This window comes from Necator americanus, chromosome II (genome assembly GCF_031761385.1).
Source record: "Necator americanus strain Aroian chromosome II, whole genome shotgun sequence".
NCBI classification, from domain to species: domain Eukaryota; kingdom Metazoa; phylum Nematoda; class Chromadorea; order Rhabditida; family Ancylostomatidae; genus Necator; species Necator americanus.
Window position 1 is genome coordinate 39,895,153 of NC_087372.1, and position 25,557 is coordinate 39,920,709.

Genomic DNA, 25,557 nt, shown 5'->3' on the forward strand with positions numbered 1-25,557 from the left:
AAAAAAACCAAGAAAGAAAAATAAAGAAAAATTCCGGATGATGGTAAGTGTAGAAACATCTAGATAAGTTCTTCTTTTACAAAAGTTACGGTCACTTAAAGGTGGCTTTCAGCAAGATCGCCATGTTTAAGTAACCGTAATTTTTGTACATGTATGTACGGATTTATCTTAGTTCCTGATTCTACAGAGCTGGTGACTTCTATTCTAACCTATTCACTAGAACATTTAGTTTTTTTTTTTCCTGGAGCCCAAGCTAACCTTGTGATCTTTCCGCTCTCCTGTTTAATAGTAGTCCTCAGCTTTATCAGTCAATTCAAATAACGGGAATAGACCGATTGTTGTGAGCGGCGACCTATTTATAACAAAAACATGCGAAGAATCAAAAAGTATGCATCATTCTAAAACGTTGAAAGTGAACTGACAGGTGAGTTCACAAAGTTATTTGCAAAAATCCGCTTGAGAGCAACTCCAACTTTGAGGTAATCTCAGTTTTCACAGTACATGACTTGTCCCAAACACACACGCTCTATGGGGGATTGTGCGGCGTTGATTGTGTGTCCATATTCGTTAGCACATCACATCTCACCAGCTGCATTTCCTGACCATTTGAAATCGTGTCGGACGGAATATCTCAAGAAGAATTCTACAAATTCAATTAAAATAGTAAGGTATGGAAGTCATTCGAAATAATTCCTTAATATATTCGGGACAAAACCACCTGAAACTCGCCGCAATTGCGGTAAAAGCTGCGCTCGAAACGATGCGGTGGAGTATAGCGGTTAGGGCTTAGGTGGGACCCTTGCTAGCATCACTCGTCGCTGCAATTCGTCATGGTCCCATCTGGGTCCCAGCTACTGCTTCAACCACAGTCCTTCGGACACAGTTTAAGTAACAGCATCGAGTTCCATGTCGCTATGACCCGATTCTACCTTTTTTCGATCGATATACATTCTAAACGCTACGCTATTTATATTTATTTATAACGCTATTTATAGGTGTAGTATCGATCGGCGCCATATTGTACCCGAAGTAGAACTATCGTTTCATGAGAAACATTGTGGAGATGCTTATTTTCGGAAAATCAATGCTGAATTAGGTAATTTTAAAACTATTCTTACTTTTTTACGAGAGACTTTCTGTCAATGACAATTTCAAGTTTGTCATTTGTCAAATGATGGTTGTGATGTGTTGATTCAGTAATTCTGTGATCACTTGCGACATAGAAACATCGTCAATAACTATTTCCAGCCTTTGCGGGAATTTCTCTTCTATTGATCATAGTATAGATACCACTAGAACAGGCGGCTGCAACGCTTTTGAGCAAAAGTTTGACCATACCAGCTTCTTTACACAAAGCCGAAAATTGTCCGTTCGGTGATCAAGAGAGGAAAAATTTTGGGGGGAGGCATGGAGGTAGCATTTATTGCTAACGTAGGGTGTGTAAAACTGATAATCCAAACTAGTTTTCCATTTCTTCAGCAATGAATCCAAGTGAAAGGAAGACGACATATAGTTGGGTCAAAACGACATGAAGTACTTGCGTAAGCGGCTGCGCTCGAAGCGGCGCGGTGGAGCGTAGCGGTTGGGATCATGTAGGGATCATCGCTACCGCCACCCATCTCTGCAGTTCGTCATGGTCCCACTTCGATTCGAACCGCTGTCCTCACGGTGCCGCTTCGACCGCAGCCGCTTACGCAGCTGTCCGTGCTTCATATCGTTTTGACTCGACTATAGTAGTGTTTCGATTTTTTCATCGTTATCACTTCATTGGTGCTGAATTCCGCAGATGAATCAAAAACAATCTATCTTTTCAGTTGGACCTTCAAGCAGTAGTGAATCCTACGACAGTGATACAGATTCAGTGACCAGCTCATCTGATGATTACTCTCCTTCTGATCGATCATTGGATCGGGAGGGGTATTTCTATGCAAATCATAATTTCAACGTCTGACACTTCTGAATGCAAAGAAATTACATATATAATGACATAAATCCACAGTTTTACCTTTACAATAGGACCTTTTTTTCTGCATTTGTATAGGGAATAAAAATTTACTAGGAATGTGATTTTATGAGGATTACATGTCTGCTCATTATACTTTAACCCGTATTTTGACTATTATGAAGTCGACATCATCTAGCTATAGCACATTAATACCAGACTGAATAATTACTCGACCAATGGAAGAAAAAACGCTTGATTCCAAATCATCCGAAAAGTCGAATATTCGAATATCTTCTCCAATTGTACTGATGAAGTCAAGCATTCGAAATGCCACTTCTCGAAGATATTGAAAAGATCGTGTGGAGTTGAGTCAAAGCGATCTGAATTGTCTCGCATATGCGTAGGCGGTTGCGCACGAAATGATGCGTTCAGTCAGCGGTCCGCGCTCCGACTGCACCTAGTGAGGGTCCCAATCGTCGCGAACGCAACAGCCTTCCCAATTGCGCTACAAGTCAGGTAGTTTTGACCTCAGCACATTTAGGAAGAAATGAAAAAAAGAGGAAGAATTGAAGGAATGATTCAATGAATTCTCTAGAATGTCCCAAGTACAGGTTCTACTACAATCACTCTTCAATTTATGAAATTCTAGGATTTGTTTGTATGTTTTGCCGTTTTTTCTAAACATTTTCATCCGAGATTCAGATCATCAAATGATCACTTCCCACCATCTTTTCAATCTATGGGGTATTAGCGGTGGTCACGACGTGTTAAGCACAACTTGAACTGTCTATGCCCGATAAAGACGTGAATAAATCAAGCTCAAAATGAAACTCACACGTCAATCCTAGCAATCAGCTTCGTGTTTTTAATGAGTGATCCATCCGCGCCGCTTGACGGTCGTACCGTCACCTGTCCGTACAACCTTAACCATCGTGTAGATCCAGCAATTTTCGCCGACCACCTCCGAGCGTGCCGACTTAGATACTGCCGTCAGAGTGCGCAGAAACTGAAATTGGTCAGGTACGTTGAATATCGGCCAGAATTTTCACAGATACCACTAGGAGTATTGCCCATGTTCGACTGTCTTTGAATCTCGGCAAAAACCACTAGGAGTATTGGACTAGGCGATGGTGATTAAGTAGATTGAGTGTAGGTTGCTGATATTTCAAAAAATCCCGAATACGGTCCACCTACGAAAGAAAAAGCAGTCAAATAATGAAATATTGGCCAGAGATTGACTGTCAGAAGGTCAAACCAAAGTGCACTAAAGGACTTGGATTCGATCAATCCATTTGGACTGGGTCAGGAGGCAAAAGGTCATATGAGACCATAATACCTTCACTCAACCAATCTTTCGAGTGCACGGAGATCCCAGCACCCGTTTTTCTGTTTTTTCTAATTTTTTTTTTACTTTTAAAAGCCACATTTCTGTGGCGCATTGTTTCCTCTAAATTCTACCGGTCTTCTTCTGCAATTCCTCTGCCTTTCTTGTATCGTGAGGAAAAAAAGTGTGGATGTAGCTATTAAGGAATCGTTGACAGTATCATAATTTATCTCCAGCGGAGTGAATTATAATTGCGGAGCGAAAAATCGAAGCTATTGTTAACAGTTATACACAGGCTGGTAAGAAGTTGTGTGATTTTACGGTTTTGAAAATAATCCTCATAATGTATTTTGTTCAATTGTCTACAAAATGGCACACTGCCGATTTTTCACCCAAAGTCCAAAAAACTCATAAAACTAAGACGTAGGAATGAGGAGGTATGATTCTAAGTGATAAATGAACTCTGATGTAGCTAGTTCTTCCCTTCATGTCAAAAATGTCTTCACCTTCATTTCGAATGTAGCTGATTACTGAAGAAGAGAAGAAGATTACTAGCCTTGTCCTGCACCTAAAGTTCTTTTAATTTTTTCTTTGTACTTTGGATTGTATTCAAGTGATTTTCTTCGGAACCATCCAACACATCTTTTTATGTGTCGAGTGAATTCCCGCCATTTCGTACCAGACGTCGAGCTGGAATTCCACGAAAAGCAATGTGAGGATCCACTGTATCGCCAAATTGTGGCCGAACTAAAGACGGAACCAGTTCCAATAAAAAGTATGCGTTCGACGCAACAATACAATACAAGACAAAGCGTCAATTTTCGTGAAAATTTTTATTTAGTACCCAGCTCGGATTCTAGCGATAGTGGAGATGAGAGTGACGGTGATACCACGTCCGTCAGTTCAGGAGACACCGATTATTCAACATCGAAAGATGAACTACTTCGCAGAATACTGGAAGGTCCGGATACTGACTAATGCTGTGCAAAGTAGAAGATTTTATCAGTGTCAAAGTATTCCTTGCATCCATAGAATGAATTTTTCCTCTAACGCACCGTGACATTGTGGGGAACGTGGTCTTCACAATACAATTTATTTTAAGTAAGTATTACAAATAAAATGTTGTTTGAATTATGTATATATTAATCGAAAGGAGGAAGTCCATATTCTTCTGGCCGAAATTCTTCTAGACTGTGTAGTACTTGTGTAACACTGCAATATTTAGGTATCCTTCAATAAGTGTAGACGATATGAGAATAATTGACTATAATAACTCGCCCGATACTCAATGCTTCTTGGCGGAATCGTTGATGGGGGACCATAACACACTTCATGCCAGCAGCTTTCGCCGCTCGTCCTCCATTTAGGGCATCCTCGAAAACCAAAACTTTCGATGGATCGCTTGGTTTCACTGCGAATCTGGAATAAATTCGTTACCAACAATGAATACGATGTACAGTCAACGTGCTTTCTAAGCACTATTCATTTAAAATATGTATGAATTTCATGATAGCAAGTAGCAATAACAGTTATACCTGTACCTACACTAGTTTGTCTCAAGGCTCCAGTAAACAGCTTCAATGTTTTCGCTACAGATCAAACAAATGAGACAGCAAATGCTTAAAGACTAATGAAAAATGACTATTTTTTTTTCAAAACAGAATCTCTTGATCTTTTTCTGTACCAAACTTGAAGAATATAATATTGGTGTTATCAATCATAATGACGAAGACAACTATGGACACATTGGTGTCACGTCGCAAAATACATCTTCAAAAACTGCTGCTAAGATGAATACGTATTTATAAAGTCCGTTGAAGGAAATAGAACTAACCTATTCATTGTAGCCAAAAACGGATCAGGGTGTGGTTTACCTCTCTTAATTTCCGGTTCATCGCCACAAAATACCTGAAAATTGCGAAGTGATGGTATGGTTCTGCAGGTAGAAGGTGAAACACAGAAATGCTCATTAAAGAGAAGATGGTTGCTTTATTCGTACTTACCTTAAGTGTTATCAGATCGAGCCATTCTTTATGCGGTTCTCGCCGAGGTCCGAAAGTTTTACCACGAGATCCCGAACACATTGCTGTTGGCACACCTTGAAAGCTTGACTATGAAATTGGAATGTCGCCAAAGGAAGAGAAACTGCTGAACCTTTCTTAGAGAAATGTCGCACAAGTTTCTCTGCACCTGGCATCGCCTTACACTTAAGAAACATATCCGACAAAATAGAGTCATACTGTGCAATGTACTCTTCCACAGTTATTTTATCGTCCAGGCCAACCTGAATATTTGTTTTTGTAGACCACCTTTTACTTTGTTATTTCTTCCTTTAAAAAAAGCACCGCTTTTAGAAGCATAGGGAATGCATCCACTTCTTTCATTCCCATAATCACTGAAATTTCCAGACATACTTTTCTTTTCATCAAAGCTAGCAGTATTCGTAGTGTTTCAGTGTTGAAAGCGTACTTGCATTATGTTCTGCTGTAAATTCGCGACCAAACTTCCGAAAAATTGTTTGATTAGCGATGGTGTAGCACGCTTCCGTATCGACGAGAAGTCCATCGAAATCGAAGATGACATGAGTAACAGCCATTCTAAAAAGGAATCTGCAAAACAAGAAAAAGAAAGGGAAGAAAAATCGAGCTTCAAGTAGAGTGGACCATACCAGAATATAACCACTCGATATTAATCCAACTCTAGCAAATGAACTAATAAGAAGCACACTTCCTTACGATAAGCATATCACCACTGCGTAAATAAATATTTCACTTTAATGTTATATGCAGGCTTCGTTAGGAACAAATGCGTTCTCGTCATATGATATCTCCTTTCATTACACTACCTGGAATGGGGCTACTGAGGGTCCCACTCAATTACATGCGCAATTGTGCAACACGTAATGTAGTTCTGATCTGAGTATACTGAAAGATTTTCCAAAATCTGCTAGAAAAATGTTTCTAGCAGATTTTTTACTACCATTAGCGCTCGGTTTTGGAAATCCCTGTATTTATTTGTGTATTTTCATCTCATTCAAATCCTCAGATGATCTTATCATAAGATGCTACCCATCTATCGACATTAGTGGTGGACATGTTAGGTATAACATAAATTGTCAATCTACATCAAAGACTTGAACATTTTAAGAATAGAAATGAATAAGTAAATAAATATTCAATCCGGAACTCACATGCTGTTAATGGGAACTAATTTTGCCTCCTAACGAGTGATCCATTATGAGCGCCTATCGTCATCTGTCGATACAACCGTAACCGTTGCGTGAGTCCAGCTGTTTTAGCGGTCAGAGGGCACAGAAACTAAAATTACCGAGGTACGGCTAATATGGACTCAAACTGACACATACAGACACTTCAAGGAGTATCGGAATTGGCGACTATGATGAAGTAAATCTGATAAAGAATCATTTTGAGTCATAGAGACTACAGGACAGCAAGAAGCAGGTAACCACCACAAGTGCGGACGCCATCGTGCGACGTTCACCAGCCAGTGGCTGTCAGGAGGTCAAAATAAACGGATCTAAAGTTATTGGATCGGTCCAGTCAAATGTCAAATGACGGAGATTAATCAAATCCTTCAGGATGCGCCTAGCATAAAAAACCCTCGAATGAGATTAAAGCACCTCCAATAACTCAATCAAATCACACTTTCAATTAACACGTGCTTGAAACTTAGGTTTGTGCTATATTAATAAGTGCTTTTGTTCGGAGACAAGCCACTTTTTTTGGAGTATCAAAAAATCCCGACCCCAAACGTCTAACGAGCTGCTCCATGCTGAACACCCTTTCACACCCTCAGTGTGTTTCAGAACAAAAATGTATGGATAGCGACAGGAAAATCGCTTGCAGCATCATTCGTCTTCTCGAAAATGATCTATCGCTGCATTACGGTTGTTTTACTACATTAAAGCTATTTTGAACTGCTGATGTAATAAGAGAATGAGAAGGTAATAATAATGTAACAAGAGAAGAATAATTGAATAACAGAACTAAAAAATAATGACTCTACGTTTTCCATGAAAGCCATGCAGGGATTCACTATATCCACTCCAAATTGCGGCCGATCTAAAAACGGAAACAGTTCAAATAAAAAGTGTGCGCTAAATTCAACCGCTAACAAAACATCAATTTTCGTGAAGAAGAATTTTTATTTAGTGTCCAGATCAAATTCTAGCGACAGAGGATATGTCAGTCAGTTCGACAGACATCGATTACTTAACAATGAATGATGAACTACCTTGTAGAATCCTAAAAGGTCCGGATATGGACTGTGGGCAAGCTAAAAAAAACTGCATTACTATCAAAGTTTCTCGCTTCCATAGAAAGAATACTTTCAATCCAACAACATATCATCACGGACAACGTTTCTTCACACTACTTTCTACAGCTAGCAGCTATCGCGAACAAAATGCCGAATGATTGAATCACGTTTATGCTAGTCGAAGCGAGGAAGTCCGTATTCTTCCGGTCGAAATTCTTCCAGAGTGTGCAGCACTTGGGTAACACTGTAATAATTAAAAATTCTTCAATATGTACAGTAAACACAGAATAATACAGAACAATTATCACAACTTGCCCGACACTCATTGCTTCTTGGCGGAATCGTTCATTGGGGACCATTACACACTTCATGCCAGCCGCTTTCGCCGCTCGTCCACCATTTGGGGCATCCTCGAATACCAATACTTTTGATGGATCGCTAGGTTTCACAGAAAATCTGCAAGAAATTCGTTGCAGATAGGAATTCCAAGCGCGGCTGATGTTCTTGCCAAGTACTACTCAATGAAGATATCTGTTTTTTTTTTTTTTTTTTTTTTGATAACAAGACAGCTACTACAGCGTCGACTGCAGCTTCACTGCTTCTTTTTCTCAATACTTCGATAAGCATTTGCATTCTCTGTCCAAAACAAATGGATGAAACAAGTGCTTTAAATCATGCAGTCTAGTGGTGTCAACTGGAGTACTTCCTCAGTTTTCAAATGGGTATTGTTTTCAAAACCCAAAGCTCTCGCTGTGCCAGTCGAGGAACGCAACATCCCTCACGATCGATTATACTGAAGAAGACGATGATAGTGAACCTGGGAGATTGAAACGGGTTGTGGGGAAACAATCCCTGAATATTTGAATGACCACATAGCAGGTTCAGAACGTTGAAATAACGGTTCATGATAAAGGACAAAATCGAGTACGCAGTCATCCTAAGAACTTTTATCGTGAGAGTCGGAATGGATTTGCCTATGACGACAGAGTATAGTCGGGTCAAAACGACATGAAGCTCGGACAGTTGCGTAATCGGCTGCGCTCAAAGCGGTGCGGTGGAGTTAGCGGTTGCATTCGAGGTGGGACCATGACGGACTGCACAAATGGGCGGCGGTAGCAAGGATCCTTACACGATCCCATCCGCTACGCTCCACCGCTCCGCTTCGACTGCAGCCGCTTACGCAAGTGTCCGTGCTTCATGTCATTTTGACCCAACTGTATCGCTAACTGCCATCAGTGGAAGTAGATGATCACAACTGACATTATGTCGTTCACATCTTTTTTTGTAAGGAGTCATCATGGTTAAAAAGCATAGCGATCGTCGTCCTGCCTCTTGTCGACCATCTTCACCAATGTCGCCGATAACATACAGATAAAGAAAGAGTTTTTTCCCCAGAAAATGATATTATTCTTTATAGTTTAGGGTCATCCATCGATGTACAGGGGAAGTCTACAGTTGAAAAGCTACCTGAATCTGCGTAATTGTGTCGTGTCACAGAAATCATGGCCATGTACTTGCTTACTTGTTGAGCAAAAGGATGGAGTGCCCGGATGTTTGTAAGCCACACTTTAGAGAATATAACTAACCTATTCATTGTAGTCAAAAACGGTTCAGGGTGTGGTTTTCCCCTCTTAATTTGTGGCTCACTACCACAAAACACCTGAAAATCGCACTATTCTTATAATAAAATAATATGCTTTTAGATAAGAGGTTCTCAAAAACAGAAATGCTCATTAAAGAGAAAATAGGGCTTTGTTCGTACTTACCTTAAGTGTTATCAGATCTAGCCATTCTTTATGTGGTTCGCGCCGTGGTCCGAACGTCTCACTACGAGATCCCGAACACATTGCAGTTGGGACTCCTCAAACGTTTGAGTATAACCTTAGAAGTCATCCAGTGAAGAGGAACTATCGGACCTTTTTTAGACAAATGTCGCACAAGCCTTTCAGCACCTGGCATTGCTTTACACTTAAGGAACATATCCGCCAAAATAACATCATATTGTGCAACGTATTCTTTCGGCGTAATTTTATCTTCGATGCCAACCTGAACAAAAACAGGTTGTGGATAAACATCTTACTCTGTTCACTTAGTTCCTTCAGAAAAAAAAAACCGCACCGCTTTCAAGAGTATAGGGAATGCCTCATCCTCTTTCATTCCCATAATCTCTGAAATTTCCAAATTTTCCCTTTCTGAGGCAGGAACAGCTGTAGTGTTTCAGTCTTTTGTGCGTACTTGCATTGAGTTCTTGAGTAAATTCGCGACCAAACTTCCGTAACATTGTTTGATTAGCGATTGTGTAGCACGATTCTGTATCAACAAGAAGCCCATCGAAATCGAAGATTACGTGAGTAACAGTCGCTCTGGAAAGGAATTTCTTAAGTACAAAAAAAGAGGGGAATATCGAATCAATAGCAAAAAGAAACGTACAAGGGTAGGACCACTCGAACTCAATGTAACACTAACAAACATACACCCTTCTTAGCTAGTAGGCAACTATCTGCATAAGCACATACTTCTCTATAAATTTAGCAATGTCCCTACTCCCTATAAGTAATATGTTTTCAGCATTACACTATCTCAATGGTTAGGTAGGAGTGCGCAATCAAGGCTAAAAATTAGGTTTACTTCACAGTATACACTATCCATAACTAGAAGAGATGAGCAGATCACAATTGGAGAAGTGGCAATGTAGCTATGGCGCTTAATTTAAAGAAGTCTAGCAGCGTAGGAGAAGCTATCCATGACGTCAGAATTTCTATAACGAATAAATAGTAATGTGGGTTAACACTAATATTTACTAGGAAAAAATACGCATAATACAGATAAGCTGCGGAAGCATTTAGCGACTTTTTTTGTGTCAGCGTAATGTTCAATTCTGCTAGTTTATGTTGGTGGAAATTTAGAAGTGAACTGCAACTGTCTAGTGCCTTAACTTGTAAATCATATTTTAGACATGAGCAGGTTACGAACTCTAGCAATTCGTTGGTGAACTGCAGTCATCACCAGCAACGAATTCCCATAAACACATATCTTCGTACCATACATTTAGGAGAAATAAGAATTTCAAAAATAAGAAAAAGAAAAGAAAAAACTCTAAAACGTTACTTCTGGGATAGAAATCGTGCCTGTGTTGGGGTGAGTAAAATCTTCGAAAAGGGCACTCTCGCTGCCAGGAACAAGCACTTCATTCCTTTCGTAAGCATCACCGCTGTGTTGAAGTCTGTAACGAATGACAAAGAATTTTGCGAGGAGATTCCACAGTTAGTTGAGAGTAACTACACAAAGCATGTAAGTATCATTTCTACATTTTGCATTAGTTTTTCAATCTAGATCATCACATAGTGAGCAAGTTGTTCGCTAAAACCAATGATCAAGAATTAAAATGCAGTGTTCCGTAAAGTAAAAAAATCTTTAGAAATTACTACATATAAAGAAGCAACAAGTAAGCCCAAAAAACGAAAAGCACGTCATAAAGTTCACGTCGAATATGCTCGATCAGAAAGGGAAGGGTGCCGTGCGGCAGGAGCGTCGGGATAAAACCATTTGACGCCGACTGTAAACACAGACAGTCAAGAGCAAGCGACATTTTCTTACACTAGCTGCAGACATTTTCACTTTTTTCAGCCAAGAAGGATCAGAATACAAGAGAAAAGCGTGATGTTTCAGTGTGACACGCTGTATCTGCGGTGAGGAGGTGTGCTCGCAGAGTGGGACAATCTCAATAACTTTTTTCTTATGATTTTTCTCATTTTCTTCTTAATTTCTTATTTCATATCTTCCATTATTTTCTTTTCCTGTGTAATAATGAGTAGGAATACGCAGTCCTAGCAAAGTACATTTCCAATAGTTTTACCGCCTGCTTTGCTCATAAGGCGCTTCCAAGTGTTTAATCTGTAGGGACTGAATTAATTTCCTGTGCTTGATCAACGCTTTTTTTTGTTGTCGTAGACGCAGAGAAATCCCAAAATCCGTCTTAGAAAAACGAAAGTACACGAAAAAGTAGTAATGCAGTTCCGAAACGAAGTATTTGAGGAGATGTTCATTCTTTATCAGACGACCATAAAGCAAAAGAGGTTTTCTTAGCCTTACCATCATGAAGAATGCTAATCGTGCACAATCACAGAAAGTGAGAGAGAAATTTGACTGCTACAGAATAAGAACTGTAACTGTTACATGTAAGATCTTAGAAGGACGCTAGGAAAGCAAAGCCAATGGATGGCCACTTTGCTAAGGGTATGTTATCCTATACACAAGTTACTTTATGAATAAATTAAGAAAAACTATCGAAAATAGGAAGAAAAGAGTCCAAAGTGACTTGCTGGGCCCCGTGAAAGGAACCGGTGCTCGTTTTTGCACCGGTCGCAATGCATCACTTCGATGTAACACGTTTTACAGCGACTGTATTTCAAATAGATATTTTAGGATTTTCATGAGCTGCAAATATGCTAAAAATTAGCCAATCCAAGGTACAAGGTTACTTCTCTGCAGAAATTACAGCATTTTGTGAACTGCTACATTTTCGGCAGAGCCGCCACGTTACGTATATACTTCTTGGTGTTAGTAATTTAAACATCAACCTAGTCTAATTAAATACGTCTCAATTTATTATATATGCCAACGTAATTTAATGTATACTAACGGATTTGCAGCAAATATTCATTTCACATAGATATTGTGGAGAAAGTACAAAAAAAGAAATGCTTGGAACACAGAATTCTCTATGTTCGAAGCGAATATTAACAGCATGACGACATTATTGCAGAAAGAAACATGTACTTGATAGATGGCGAAAAGTTTAAACTACTTGGTGATGCGATAACTTCGCGACAGCTTTATTCATTCATTTACTCCCATAGAGCAACATGTCTAGACATCAACAACTTTATCACGAAACGAAATGCAAAGTTAATACAGGAAATACAATAAGTTTGAGATGCAAAATCATAAAAATTTCGGACAAATTAGAGCTGGCAACAAATAGTTCCCAAAAAAGAAATCCAACCCAATACCCGTTTTAAATACAACCAAAATTGTGCAATTTCACGTCAAAAGTGTTTTTGGGATTTCAAGTAGTTAACCGAACTGGCAACACGATATCCTTGAAGTCTACCCTCTGGCCCTCACTTGAGGTCCTAACTTTAATGAAAACATAAAAACGAAGTCATAAGATAAACAATTGACACGCACGTAATATAATCGATTTCACTGAAGTCTACTTGAGAAGTTGAAAGTTGAAGTTCACTTGAAGACCCAGGAAGTCGAAGACCAAGTTATTTTCGAGGCAGATCAGTTTCAAGCACATCAATCAACTAAGATCGTGGAAAACTGCACATCTTGGAACAAAAATACTAATACAGATCTTGAACCTCGGCCCCACTATGCACAAAATAAGTGGCAACAATAAAAAAAAGCAAGATTAATCTTCAAGAGATTTTCAACTGACGAGATCAATAAGAAAAGCATCGACTATACACTATCAATACTAGTGATCAGAAGAATCCGGCGATCCACCACGGCGCGAACGACGCTTCGATGATGAGCTCGAGCCCGAGCCAGATACAGCAGCTGCGTTAGCTTCTTCCTAGAATTCAACATCTTCCTTAGAGCACTCATAACGTTTTACATACAAATAGAAAGCAGTGGATGAAAGAAATGAACTGCAGGAAGTGCTGATCTTGTAACAGCTTTTGCAGCTCTTTCTTGACTGCACAATATGAAAGAAATCGGCGATCCGTTACCTAATAGCGACTTCTTTGATGAAGACAGTATATAAACCGTGCTCCTAAAGGTAAGCACTGCATCGTGGAGAATTTAGATCGAAACTTCTTTCGTCATAATCCTTTTCGCAGAAAAAAATAGGTACATAAGAACGTAGCTCACCTTTTCTTTCAGTAACTCGGAAAACTGGCCATCAGGAAGGAAAAATTCGCTGTGAACTTCAAAACCATCCGGAACGCCCTCATTGTACTCAATTACAGCCATGTCCCAGTACTTTTTCAGACGTTCTTCGATCTGAAATTAAGGAATAGGTGAAATGAGGGAAATACGAAGCACTCTGACACAGATAAATATAAAACCTTTAAATGATATAATTTAGAAGAAATAATAATAGTAGTAATAACAGTAGTAATAACAAATAATAACAGTAGTAATAAATAATAGAGGGGCGGCTTATTTGCCATTTAAAAGAATCCTGTACCCCCATCAAAGGGTAAATTTTATGGATTTTCTTTTCAAAAAATCTAACATTCTTCTTCAACATTGTCGACTTTGTACATACCTGTTCAGTTGTGGGTCGGATCCTATACCTTGGCTCAAAGCTGAGAGTTTTCTCTGCGGCTGGAAGATCTTTACGGGATTTAACTAGCTCGAAATCTTCGTCGTTCAGGTAGAATTCAAATGCTTCCTCATCTTCGTATAATTTGCACATATGTTTCCTTATGGAAGAGAGCATAAAATGTCTGTTCACACCTAAACGAAAATGCAGTGCGCGTACTTGGAAGGAAGAGTGAAGAAGTGGAACTAACAAACAAAGATGGACAAACCTGCAGGTTTGTAACGGATAATCAGTTGGAACAGCCTCATTTCAGAGAGCTCACACCAAAGAGGTTCTTCTTCCTTACGTTTCAACTCTTCAAGAGGAGCGAAAAACGTGTTCATTATCTGATCGCGAGTCATTTTCCCAAAAAAGAAAGAAATTGTTACTAAACCAATACAGCACCCAACGAACTAAGTACGATGTGACACTAACGACGCAACTCACAATGTAACAGAAGGGTCATCTCCGCTCATCGTGTTGCGGTTCACTTGAAAAAAAAAAGATCCAGACAGACCTGAAAGCTAAAGATGCACCATATATAGCTAAATAAGGGTTCATTCATCAAAGAAGTGATCTCCTGTGAGGTGTGAAGTAGATATAGTGACGGACATCCACCAAATTATCAAAAAATCGCGGACAAAGTGTATTTGAGGAAAAACTAAACCGCGCCCTTATTTCTGGAAGTAAATAATTGAATCAGTAGGGGCTCTAAAACATAGGTATTACTAGTCTTAGAGGGTCTATGACATGCAAGGTAGAGTTACGAAGAGAAAAAAGGTAGAAAGAAATAAGGGCGTGGTCGGGTGCTCCTCCCACTACATTTTCCACAAAATCGCTTTTTTCCTGATCACGACTCCTTTTTCCGATACAAAACGATCTTCCATTAGTCAAAATAGAGTATTAGAAAAGGAAGTTCGTGAATAGTACTCGAACTATACAACTATTGTTACATAGAGCTCAAAGACAAGATCACCACCGTTAGGAGAACAAGTCGAATACCAATTACGCACTATTGTAACAAAAAAAAAAATCTTTAGAAATCTGTCCCATCCAACTAGTCTATTTGTTAAATTTGCATGAAATTTTAGTGCCGGCGTGTGCAATTGCGGTAAAGGTAACGAACTCGAGCGCATAACGTTTGAGTCTCTTACCTTCCCCGGAGGGTTGCTGTCCTCGAAAACAATCGAAAGAAGTTCGCCACTCAATCATGTTTAGAGCAAATCAATCCTCAGTAGTTTAAAAAGTAAGTGGTAGGTAAGCGTATAGAAATTGACCGTACAATAGTGTCTTGTTGTACTCCTGGAAGGATAGGAGCGCAACCGCTTAAGCAAATGCACCGTACTTCATTTCGTTTTCACTGTACTGTATGTGATGGCGTGTACAATTCAGAAGTGCTGTGGGGCAGCGCTCACTCTATTCGCACTCCAAGGTTAGCGGTAGTTCCATGTCGGTCGCAACCGTTGGCTAAACTGCGCCGCTTCGAACGCAGGCTGCACCAGGCTTCGGTCAGTTTTGACCCAACCACGTTCACATCTGCCATAATTTGAGTCGTTTTTACCAAACCGTATTATGATCACTGTTTCCTATGAACACTCGGGGAACTGCATTTTCTATCTTATTTTTACTACTTATTGCATCCTACTTATGAGTCATAAGTCCACATATTTTTTATTCTGACTGCATGCTACGTCCTACGAAGATTCTGTGCACTGGTATAATAATGATTTTGATATGTAAGGATTCGAGAACAAAGAATGTAAACTCTACGGGCCGAGGGAACACTTTGATTGCTTGATGTGTTGAAATATCAAATTTCTCCAGCGCAGTATTCAAATGAGTAAGAAGTAATTACATTAATTTTCAAATAGCAAGAGACGTAGTCAAGGCAAGGAGAAAGTTCGCAAGACTTTTGCTTACTTTTGCTTTCGCAGACTGCAGGACTCACCATTCAGGGTTCTACAGACTTCCGTTGCTCAAGCATCGTCAACAAAGCTACAAAATTTTTATTAGGTACCTATCAGATAAATTTCATACAATTTACAATTTCACTAGAGGACATCGACCTTGATTCGCTATAACATGATATAATATAACAGTAAAGGTGAGCATATTCATAAATTAACGTAATCTAACCCAACATAGATTTGAAAAAGTTGAAGGATCATAAGAGCTTATTGTGAATTTCCAGACTTGGTCAAAGTATGAGAAGAATAAGCAAGCAAAATGCTTAAATATTCAAAAATTAGATTAGTCAAATGCAGGAAGACCGAACTCTTCTGGGCAGAATTCTTCGAGGCTGTTCAGCAGCTTAGTGACACTGAAATAAGCATCAACTACCCACAGTAATTGTTCCTCTCAGCAAAGAAGGAATGCATTCAACCTTTAGCATTAATACGGAAACACTAGCTCACTTTATCTGCATCGCCTCCTCACGGTGTTTTTCGTTTGGCACCATCACACATTTCATACCAGCAGCCTTTGCAGCTCGTCCACCATTCGGCGAATCTTCGAAAACCAATACGTTTGAAGGATCAGAGGGCTTCACTGGGAACCTATAACGAACGGTTTAATGAGCTCTGTTATGTCTTTAATCACGTAATGAAAAAAGAAAGAAAACAAGAAAGAAGAAATAAATAAGAGATAGAAAGAAGAAGAAATATCGGTTTGCAATTCACCAAATAATATACTGGACTAATGAATAATGTTGAGCATTCTTCGCTTCCAACAACATACAATGTCCACTAGAGGCTACTTTGTTATTCTCTTAGTGCATCATGTGAACAGTGTCTGGAGGACTTGTTCAGTCTGGAGTAGCAGTCAAACATTTCGTTAAAAGCTAAGTGCAACGCCTTTTTTAAGAGCGCATTATTTAGTTTTCTTTTTTTCCAAAAAGTGTTAAGAAAGTGACATGACCTCTTCAAAATATCTATAAATTCGCGGGAATTTTCTCCTGGAGATACGACTTAATTTTTATGTTTTCTGAAGTTCGTCAAAAGTGGGGTGCTGCAACAAAAACACAAAGATTGTAGCGGATGTAATAGCCATGTAATAAACGATGAATGTTCAACGAATTGAGCGCGGCTCGACTGCCCCGATGCACGTTCATTCGGTGATTGGCACACAATTGCTCTTCTCTCTACCTTGCTTCTATCTATGGTGCATCACACCCACCCAGCTGCGCACGTTCGGCCCCGACTCTTTGGTGGTAGCAGTGCCACTGTGTGACATTAACACTACCGTGAGTTATAATCAGGTCAAAACGACCTGGACTCCGGTGCAGTAAGCGACGGAGGAGCGCTACCCGGAACATTAAGAGTCATTAGGATGTTTAGCCTAAGCGGCAGCTTTAAAGAATAGAATTCGAAACAACAAGGAGCGTAGTGGCAGAGATAGGAACGGGATCCTCGTTAGCAACACTCACCGCTGCAGTTCGAGTGAAACTAGCAATAATCCCACCTCGATCCCAACCGCTGGATTCACTACGCCATCTCGAGCGCAGGCGCTTTCGCAACAGCACTTAGCATCAGGTCGTTTTGACCCGACTATAACTGGGCTATAGCTGTTCATATAGCAAAAAGCAACGTTACTCGTCGACATTGATCTAGGTTTTAAGTCATACTCTGGATTTTCCGTTGTTGAGATGTAGTAGATGAGCGTTCGCTGCTCACTTTACGTACCTATCCATCGTAGCCAAAAAGCCATCTGGGTAAGGCTTTCCACGTTTAATGTTCGGCTCGTCGCCGCAGAATACCTTAAAAGTACATCCAATATTCGACTTTTTAGAAAAAATGTCCCTAACGGGACCATTCTTACTTACTAATCAGGAAAGTTTTGCTCACCTGTAGCGGTATTAGATCTAACCACTCCTTATGGGGTTCACGTCGTGGGCCGTACATTGATTTGCGAGAACCTGAGCATATTGCACTCGGGATCCCTTAAGCGCATGTTTATAAGAAAGAGATATGGGTCACGGTTGTTCTAATATCGAAAATATTCTAGAAACAAAGAGCGAAAGGATTCCAAGGCGTACCTTTTTTGTGAAAATGGCGCACTAATCGTTCCGCACCAGGCATCGCTTTACAATGACGATACATTTCCGTCAACATCGAGTCGTACTCGTTCATATATTGTTCGGGTGTGATTTTATCAGCTATTTTAAGCTAAACGGACAGTATTTAGTAGTTATTTCTTGTAATTAAGAGAAGAGTCCTCCATGCCTCCTTAAGAAGCCAACTAATTGATTCAACTTCTTTTCGACCCATCACATCTAAAAATAACGAAGATTTCATTCAGATGTAAATTTCGTTTAGAATGGCCCCCAAATGGCAGGACTAAACTCACGTGATGCAATCTCTGGGGTGTAAACACGGTCGTATCGGGAAAGTAGCTTCGTATGTACTATTTTAACACATGGTTCGGTGTCAACGAGAAGACCGTCGAAGTCAAAAATTACATGAGTGACTTTCATGTTTCAGAGTTCTTCCTGAAAACAAACTGTATGGATAGGTTGATGTATGCAAAATAATAGGTCAGAATGTGGTTCTGAAAAAAACCTCGAAGATTTACGAAATTTCAGATAGCGAAACTACTGGACGAGGTAGACATTTCATGCCAGATGCAATGTTCGTCAGCTCATCGCAGGTTCAGAGATAGTGGAGTGATACTATGGACAGATGTATTTTTCGTGATGCCTTTTTTCGAGCCTTCTCAGATCCTTTTGACGAACTATTTTGTATTTCGATTGGTGAACAAAAAAAAAATTAGCGAAAATAAAACATCTATTGTACCATGAGTGCAATCTTGTGCAGCTAGTCTAGACTACTGTACTCATACTATAGTCGGGTCAAAACGGTGCAGTTGCGTGAGCGGCTCGACTCGAAGCGACGAGGTGAAGAGTGGCTGGAACCGAGGCTGGACCCTCGTTGGCTCCACTCATCCCTTCGGTCCGGATCACTCGTAATCTCAACCACGCTGCTTCAAACGCAGCCTACGCAATATTACCGAGCTTCAGGACGTCTTGTCCAGACTATACGTTCGTCAGAATCGCCTCATTTGAAATCGGGGCCCCATCGGATTTCGACAAGATTTTAAGCGATATCGTCTACGAACAGGGAAAAGTCTGTCAGCTATAGCCCTCCCCGGATAAAATGTTTTGTACACTCACTATACAGCATCTTAACGATTGTACTGAGCGAGCTTAAAGGCATCTGAGGTGGTGCAGATTTCAGGTGGAGTATTCGTATACGGGATCGTAGATTATGGAGAGAAGGGTGATTCCGTCCATTTCTTCCTAAAAAGTAAAAAACGGCCCGGAAGATACAGCTTCATTCGTTTTGGCGCACCATTTTGCACAAGAGGTTCGATTGGAGCGCGCCAGTCTTGTGCGGCGCTGCATATTCTGGGCCGTTTTTTACGGCAATTAGCAAGAAATGGACGGAATCACCTCCCTCTCCGTAGTCTCCCACCCTGTATACGAATACTCCACCTCAGATTCGTGGGATGATGCCTTTAAAATGTGATTGTGGGTATCAGCAATTCGTTTTCAAAATTGTGTTCGTGTGAGCGTTTCGAACAAATTTTGTTCACAGGGATTTGAAAAATTGTGGATCGGTAGTTTTCCGATAAGGATAGCACCCAAGAAATGTTACATATAGTTGGGTAAAAACGACATGAAGCACGGTCCAGCTGCGTACGCGGTTGCGCTCGAAGCGGAGCGTTTTAGTGCGGCGGTTAAGATCGAGTGAGGACTTCCGCTACCATCGCTCACTGCTGCGGTTCGCGATGGTCCTATCTCGATTCTAAGGAGTCGAAGGAGTTGAAGCTTATTCTTGGATCGTATCAATGGTGTGTTCAGCTCCATGTCAGAGAAGGCTGAAATCTCGAAGATTCATGCAGAATAGATTTGAAAATCAGCAGAATGCTTATGCTGGCCAAGGTGGCAACGGCCAGGGTTCGATTTTACGGCGAAGCTGGACAGAAAAGTCCGCCAAGCACAAAAAACTGCTCGAACTGCATTGTTTCCCGGGCTGCACAAACGCTTGCTTCCTAAATACGGTATCTCAAATTTCGCAAATTTCTGCAGGTCATTCATACAGATTAGATGCCGGTGATTTTGTATTGTTTTCGATCTTTTGAAAGGACACACTCCTTCAAATATCTTTCCAGAAAGGCTTCTGCAACAAACGCTGGTCCAACTATTTACCAAAATTTGGACTTTCAGTGAAATCTCGCGTTGATTTCCCGTGCCTTATTTTCCATGACTGTATAAATGATTCTGTGACAGCATTTCAACCATGTTCGATATAATTGCGCCGTATAGTAGGGTCGAAACAACATGAAGCACGATGCATCTGTGTAAGCGATTGGAGCGGCTCGAAACGGTGCGGCGGACCATAGCGGTTGGAGTTCAGGGGACCCTGGTTGGCACCATTCTTCGCTGTAGTTCGCGATGGTCCCAACTCGATTTCGATCGCTATCTCCACCGCACCGCTTCGAGCACAGCCGCTTACACAACAGCACACCACTCCGTGCCGTTTTGACCCTTCTGTACGTCTACTCGGGTCAGTACAACCTCAAGCCTGGTGCAGTTCCAGCAGCACGCTCGAACCGCCAGACCCTTACTAGCTCCACTCACCTGTGCAGTCCGAATGGAGGTAATAATGGTCTTACCACGAGCACAACAGTTGACTCGATCGCATCTTCTCGAGCGCAGCCGCTCGCACAACTGCACCATGACTCAGTTCATTGGTTACTTATTGAATTCATGGGTTACTTATTGAAACAGAGGACGAAGTTAGGGAAGTATCTCGCTAGGTATCCATGGCAGATTCGCCTACTAGAAGCACGGATCAGTTCATTGCAGTATGGAGGTGACATACATTCGACTGGATTGTAATCATTCACAATCTATATGACTGGGAATTTGTAATCTCCATGCTTCGTCCCGTTTCTTTCTGAGGATTGAAAACAGTAAACAAGCCTTTTCTCCGCAGAAAAACAGCGGCGAAGTAGAAGTAGTTAGGAACGGTTCAGCTTTGTGCGTCAGCATCCACGCACTGTTGCTTCTTTTTTCTCTTGCTGCACAGTGTATTGCACAATAAAGAGATCGTCTGATTGATTTGATGACATTCTATGATTGCTAAAGAGTGGCAAACCCTGGACGATAAAACAAAAGCGATGACTCTTAAAAGAATAAACGTCTAAAAGTGCATAAATCGACTGAAGGTACATCTATGAGTTAAGACTTCTTCTGTCTTTTGTAGAACTCCTTCCATTTGGTGAGAGAACGGCATATCAACATGGTTATCAAGCATAATGACAACAAAAAGAAAATGGAAGCCGATGACGATTCAGCAATCGTGATGAAAAGACTGCGTGGAATGTCGGGTGTAATCATCAGTGTTGAAAAAATGTTCAGCGAGCGTATTAGAAATCTGAGTGACAGTGTAAACAAAAGACAATTGAAAAAAAAAAAAACGATGGATACGCTGTCCCTTCATTCAACTCTATCATAGTTAGGACGTTTAAGATTTACGAATAGCAACTTCGCCACTTCTACTTCTAAACAAGTATATTTAAGTAACATTTAACAAAGGAATAGCTCAAGCTTTATACAATTAAGAAGAATACCAACTCACTCAAAATACAGTCCATTCACTGAAGGTTAGTCTAAGGCTGTAGCCTCTAAAATAGTCTACTATCGATGCTCATCAGAGCTCCAATCGACAACTTCTAAGTTTGAATGCCTTGCAGCTGAGCGTAATGGCTGTAGTGCGGCAACCGGAAGAGAAGAAAGAAACTATGCCGCAGCTGTGCATACAGTAATACATGTGAACATATCCGTCTCACAATTTCTAGATCCCGTGAATATACAATGGAGTTGATTTGTATGGACGATTTGCTTTTGGGGTTTCATAGGGAACATACGGACTCCGGATAGAGTGTATCACAATTATAAGTCTATCCAAACCAGCACTGAAGAAGCTGTATAACTGCGGGAACTCCTTTGCGTAAAATCGCCACAGTCAAAAGAAATACACAAAAGTTGTTTAATTAAGGACAGCCATTAAGAGGTTCTTATTCCATTTTTTTACCTAGTTTTCCAAAGGTTCCGAACAATACACTTCGAAACAAAATACTTTACAACTGGACTCAAGTTCCTAGTTCAACAATAACTCAGTATACCATAACAATAGAATAGAAAGAAGCTCTTAAACAAGAACCAATCAAGGGAAAACATTTAAGTGAAATCAAGAATGCATTAAATATTACATATTTGAGGAATACAGAGTGACTCACTTCCAGTGACATTAACTTATTTCTTGAAGTTTAGAAACTTTCGGAAATTCACTCGAAACTAAAGTAAAAGTATCCACCAGAACGGTTTGCGGGAAGCTAAAACTAATCGTAGGGAGGCAGGCCGAACTCTTCCGGTTTGAACTCTTCGAGGGTCGAAAGAATTTTGCTGACGCTAAACAATAAACGAATATAAATCATTGAGATGTAAGTTCAAAAGAAAACCTAAAAAAAGAGGGATTCAGAACATGACTCACTTCAATGCACGAGATTGTTCACGAAACACCGGATCTGGCACCATTACGCATTGCATTCCAGCTGCAACAGCTGCACGCGCTCCATTCGGAGAATCCTCAAAGACTAGTACATGTGATGGATCTGTCGGCAGAACAGGAAACCTAAAAAAGAACAGATTGAAATATTCAATTTCCCAAAAACCAAGTAGAAAAGACTGTTGTTCATAATACTTGAAGGTTAAAACCACATACTTCTGCATTGTTACCAGGAAGCCATCGGGAAAAGGTTTTCCTCGTTTTACTTCTCCCTCATCTCCACAGAACACCTTAACTATCAGTAAAAATTGCAGGGTGGCATTGCATCGAAGACCACGACAGGAAAACACTTTGTGTTTTGAAAACTTTTCCAAGGAGAGTAATGCAAAAACGATATGGTTCGCCAGTTCTACAAAACCCAAAGTTACCAATTTGCCAGGTTAAAAAGATACAGAATAAAATACACGGTGTTGATTAAAACCCACACGCTCGGCTTCAAAGTCGTTCTGGGCTTAAAAACGCGTGTGCAGTCTTACAATGACTTGCGGAACGAGCGAATGTGTAAAGATACCGTTTTTATCCTCCCAAACAAGTCTAATATCATATTGTATTATTTATCGACCCCGAAACATGAAGGGCCTGGTTGCCATTGCTGCGACAGCCTCTTAGCAATTTCACTTCACCTACCCACCTGCCAAGTTAACGCTAATAGTACTAAAATGAAAGCAAAATGGTGAAATTAATTATGAAAATTAACCTTGGTTGGAATCAAGTCCAACCAGCTGCGATGTTTCACAGATTTCTGTTGAAACTTTCGTAGGCTTGATCCAGAACATATTGCCATGGGAACCTCTGAAAAGCTGTTTCCCATTCCAAAGCTCATTTTAAAGAAGAAAAGGTCCATGAAACCCAACTAAGAATAGTAAACACAATTTAAACTGCATTATTAAAGTCGTATTTCGAACGTACGTTTCTTAGCGAAGTGCCGAACAAGGCGTTCAGCACCTGGGAAGGCGTTACATTTAGGAAACATTTCAGAGAGCATAGCATCTTTTTGAACACCGAATTCTTCTGTAGTGATTTGATCGGAAATGCCCACCTTTACACTGTGTAAATGAAAACACTAAGTCGTGGAAACTAATGGCGGGAACTTACTTCTCTGATTAACCAAGCATTAGCATCCGCACCACCTCGACCCATCATATCTGAAACAATACTGACATGAGAAGTGTCACACACCAGGCATAGAAATTGCTAATCGGAAACAAAGAAAGCTACGTAACCTTGAAAAAATACTTGTTTACACAATGTTACAGGTCAAGATGTAAATTCACTAATGCAGTCGGATCAATACGACGTGAACCCTGGTGCAATTGCACACTGCAAAGCAAGCATAGTCGAGCGAAATAGCAAAACGAGCCGAAGCTCAGAGCAGTTGTTTAAATCACTACGCTTGGAGAAGAGCGGTGGAACGAAGCAATTACATACGAAACTCCGGCGAGGTCGTTTTGACCCGACTATAGAAGAGGAAATAAGACACAGCTAGAAGTGGGAACAAAAGAAAATTGCGTTGAATGTTTTCTTGAAAAGTTAAGAGAATCACCACTAACACCTCAAAGATCACACCATGCTGAATAAAAAACTAGGTATACGCACTTGCTTTCATATCGGATGTGAACTTGCGACCAAACTTGGCCAACATAGCTTGGGTCGCCAATTCGTAACATGATTCTGTATCCAACAACGTGCCGTCTACATCAAATATCACATGCGTCACCGGTGTTGTCTTTTTCGTCATTACTAAAGGAAATTAAGTAAAATTCCTCAAGTCGAATAAAGTAGGTCGGAACCACAGAGAACACTATCCAATTTCTGCCAAAAACAAAGACATGATATTCCAGTATATTGAGGTCATTGGTGATTCAAACCTAGCTTCTATTTGGAGATGAGTAGAGGTGATTTCGTCTTCACTCTGAGTCTGAAATAATCAGAAATTATTACTAGTTATATTGGAACGGAAAAACAGGAGACGAAATGTGTGCCTGGCAAAGACATTGCCAAAGAAAATGACCGATAGGTCCCACGGATGTTGTTGTTCATATTTTGTCTTCATCTGCAGAAGAAACTGCAGAGGACAAAGAACAGCAAAAAACTTTAAATGTGTTCAAACCGACCAAGTAGTCGGGTCAAAACGACATGAAGCATGGTGTTTTTGCTTGAACGGCTACGATCGAAGCGGCACGGTGGAGGTAGCGGTTGAGATCGAGTTGGGACCATCACGAACTGCAACGATGAATGTTGTTTGCAAAGTTCTCCTCTCGATTCTGACCGCTGCGCTAAACCGCACCGCTTCGAGCACAACCGTTTGCGCAACAACCCCGCGCTTCATGTCGTTTTGTCAAGACTATATGTTCCTAGACATATGATTTTTGATTTACAAACAACATATGGACACAACTTAGGCTAAAAACACTGTTCATAAGGCGAAACATATCCACATATACCGCGTTGAGGAGGTCTGTGAAGGGTACAGCCAGGTGACTCTGGTAACTGTGCTATGTAAACTCAGAACATTCCGAACATACCAAGTGACAAGAAAAAACCGCGCTAGCCCGACTCTCGTTCGCGGTATGAGCAATGCAGGGACCTGTGCAGGTATCTGTACCTCGACTGTATTGATTTTGTTGACAAAATACGAGCATTGACAGAGTTCAAGGACCGCAAATGAGAATGAATTACCTATTTTCATACGATTTTGTCATTACATCTTCATTTTAATGAATTAGGGGTCTTGAAAAGAGCGGCTGGAACATTTGACTTGAACAAATCTAGCTTCTCAACCCGAGACATAGAATATCTGGAGAAAATAAGGACATCTTAATATCGCTATCATTTTCTGTCGAAGGATTCCTCTCTTTTTCTTTCTAAGAAAGCGAGGGTAGTAAATAGACCACTGCGACAGTGACGCTTGATGCGTTCAACAAACAGGATCGACGAAATGATCACTGAATGGAGAAAGGAAAAGTTTCATATTAACAAATCACGAAAAACATTTCTGAAATCAACAACTAATAGAAATGCTAAGCAATATCATCTGTTGCAAAATAAATCAACACTAACA

General features: G+C 40.4%; 8 protein-coding genes across 12 annotated transcripts; 3 read left to right on the plus strand and 5 right to left on the minus strand.

Moving 5' to 3' along the window:
* Positions 1-501: 501 nt before the first annotated feature.
* RB195_020854 (uncharacterized protein) lies at positions 502-4,247 on the plus strand (the record flags this gene model as incomplete). 3 transcript variants are annotated; one of them, XM_064189365.1, is made up of 5 exons in its annotated part: positions 529-668; positions 996-1,096; positions 1,815-1,917; positions 3,884-4,044; positions 4,111-4,247. In XM_064189365.1, 5 exons carry the CDS (start codon positions 529-531, stop codon positions 4,245-4,247), a joined length of 642 nt encoding a protein of 213 aa, XP_064045246.1. The 3 variants fall into 3 exon arrangements, with proteins under 3 accessions (XP_064045245.1, XP_064045246.1, XP_013299260.2); XM_064189364.1 differs by lacking the exons at positions 3,884-4,044; positions 4,111-4,247 and having other exon boundaries at positions 502-668; positions 1,815-1,951; XM_013443806.2 differs by lacking the exons at positions 529-668; positions 996-1,096; positions 1,815-1,917 and having other exon boundaries at positions 3,918-4,044.
* Positions 4,248-4,411: 164 nt separating this feature from the next.
* RB195_020855 (uncharacterized protein) lies at positions 4,412-6,756 on the minus strand (the record flags this gene model as incomplete). 2 transcript variants are annotated; one of them, XM_064189367.1, is made up of 9 exons in its annotated part: positions 4,412-4,481; positions 4,548-4,688; positions 5,104-5,177; positions 5,273-5,367; positions 5,424-5,553; positions 5,615-5,664; positions 5,739-5,866; positions 6,460-6,488; positions 6,736-6,756. In XM_064189367.1, the coding sequence occupies 9 exons, from the start codon at positions 6,754-6,756 to the stop codon at positions 4,412-4,414; spliced, it is 738 nt and encodes a 245-aa protein (XP_064045247.1). The 2 variants fall into 2 exon arrangements, with proteins under 2 accessions (XP_064045247.1, XP_064045248.1); XM_064189366.1 differs by lacking the exons at positions 6,460-6,488; positions 6,736-6,756 and having other exon boundaries at positions 5,739-5,865.
* Positions 6,757-7,721: 965 nt separating this feature from the next.
* RB195_020856 (uncharacterized protein) lies at positions 7,722-10,753 on the minus strand (the record flags this gene model as incomplete). Its single annotated transcript, XM_064189368.1, has 8 exons — positions 7,722-7,791; positions 7,863-8,003; positions 9,134-9,207; positions 9,314-9,408; positions 9,464-9,593; positions 9,666-9,715; positions 9,783-9,910; positions 10,656-10,753. 8 exons carry the CDS (start codon positions 10,751-10,753, stop codon positions 7,722-7,724), a joined length of 786 nt encoding a protein of 261 aa, XP_064045249.1.
* A 2,279-nt stretch (positions 10,754-13,032) lies between these two features.
* RB195_020857 (uncharacterized protein) lies at positions 13,033-14,228 on the minus strand (the record flags this gene model as incomplete). The annotated part of the gene is made up of 4 exons (XM_064189369.1): positions 13,033-13,131; positions 13,431-13,562; positions 13,831-14,021; positions 14,096-14,228. 4 exons carry the CDS (start codon positions 14,226-14,228, stop codon positions 13,033-13,035), a joined length of 555 nt encoding a protein of 184 aa, XP_064045250.1.
* A 388-nt stretch (positions 14,229-14,616) lies between these two features.
* On the plus strand, positions 14,617-15,416 carry RB195_020858 (uncharacterized protein; the record flags this gene model as incomplete). The annotated part of the gene is made up of 3 exons (XM_064189370.1): positions 14,617-14,646; positions 15,085-15,112; positions 15,259-15,416. The coding sequence occupies 3 exons, from the start codon at positions 14,617-14,619 to the stop codon at positions 15,414-15,416; spliced, it is 216 nt and encodes a 71-aa protein (XP_064045251.1).
* Positions 15,417-16,116: 700 nt separating this feature from the next.
* Positions 16,117-18,337, minus strand: RB195_020859 (uncharacterized protein; the record flags this gene model as incomplete). Its single annotated transcript, XM_064189371.1, has 7 exons — positions 16,117-16,186; positions 16,281-16,421; positions 17,547-17,620; positions 17,709-17,803; positions 17,900-18,029; positions 18,087-18,136; positions 18,211-18,337. The coding sequence occupies 7 exons, from the start codon at positions 18,335-18,337 to the stop codon at positions 16,117-16,119; spliced, it is 687 nt and encodes a 228-aa protein (XP_064045252.1).
* A 1,980-nt stretch (positions 18,338-20,317) lies between these two features.
* RB195_020860 (uncharacterized protein) lies at positions 20,318-20,764 on the plus strand (the record flags this gene model as incomplete). The annotated part of the gene is made up of 1 exon (XM_064189372.1): positions 20,318-20,764. The coding sequence occupies one exon, from the start codon at positions 20,318-20,320 to the stop codon at positions 20,762-20,764; it is 447 nt and encodes a 148-aa protein (XP_064045253.1).
* A 1,505-nt stretch (positions 20,765-22,269) lies between these two features.
* RB195_020861 (uncharacterized protein) lies at positions 22,270-24,234 on the minus strand (the record flags this gene model as incomplete). Of its 2 annotated transcripts, none has more annotated exons than XM_013443801.2 (7): positions 22,270-22,339; positions 22,422-22,562; positions 22,653-22,726; positions 23,194-23,288; positions 23,406-23,535; positions 23,592-23,641; positions 24,093-24,234. In XM_013443801.2, 7 exons carry the CDS (start codon positions 24,232-24,234, stop codon positions 22,270-22,272), a joined length of 702 nt encoding a protein of 233 aa, XP_013299255.2. The 2 variants fall into 2 exon arrangements, with proteins under 2 accessions (XP_013299255.2, XP_064045254.1); XM_064189373.1 differs by having other exon boundaries at positions 24,093-24,138.
* Between the last annotated feature and the right edge of the window lie 1,323 nt (positions 24,235-25,557).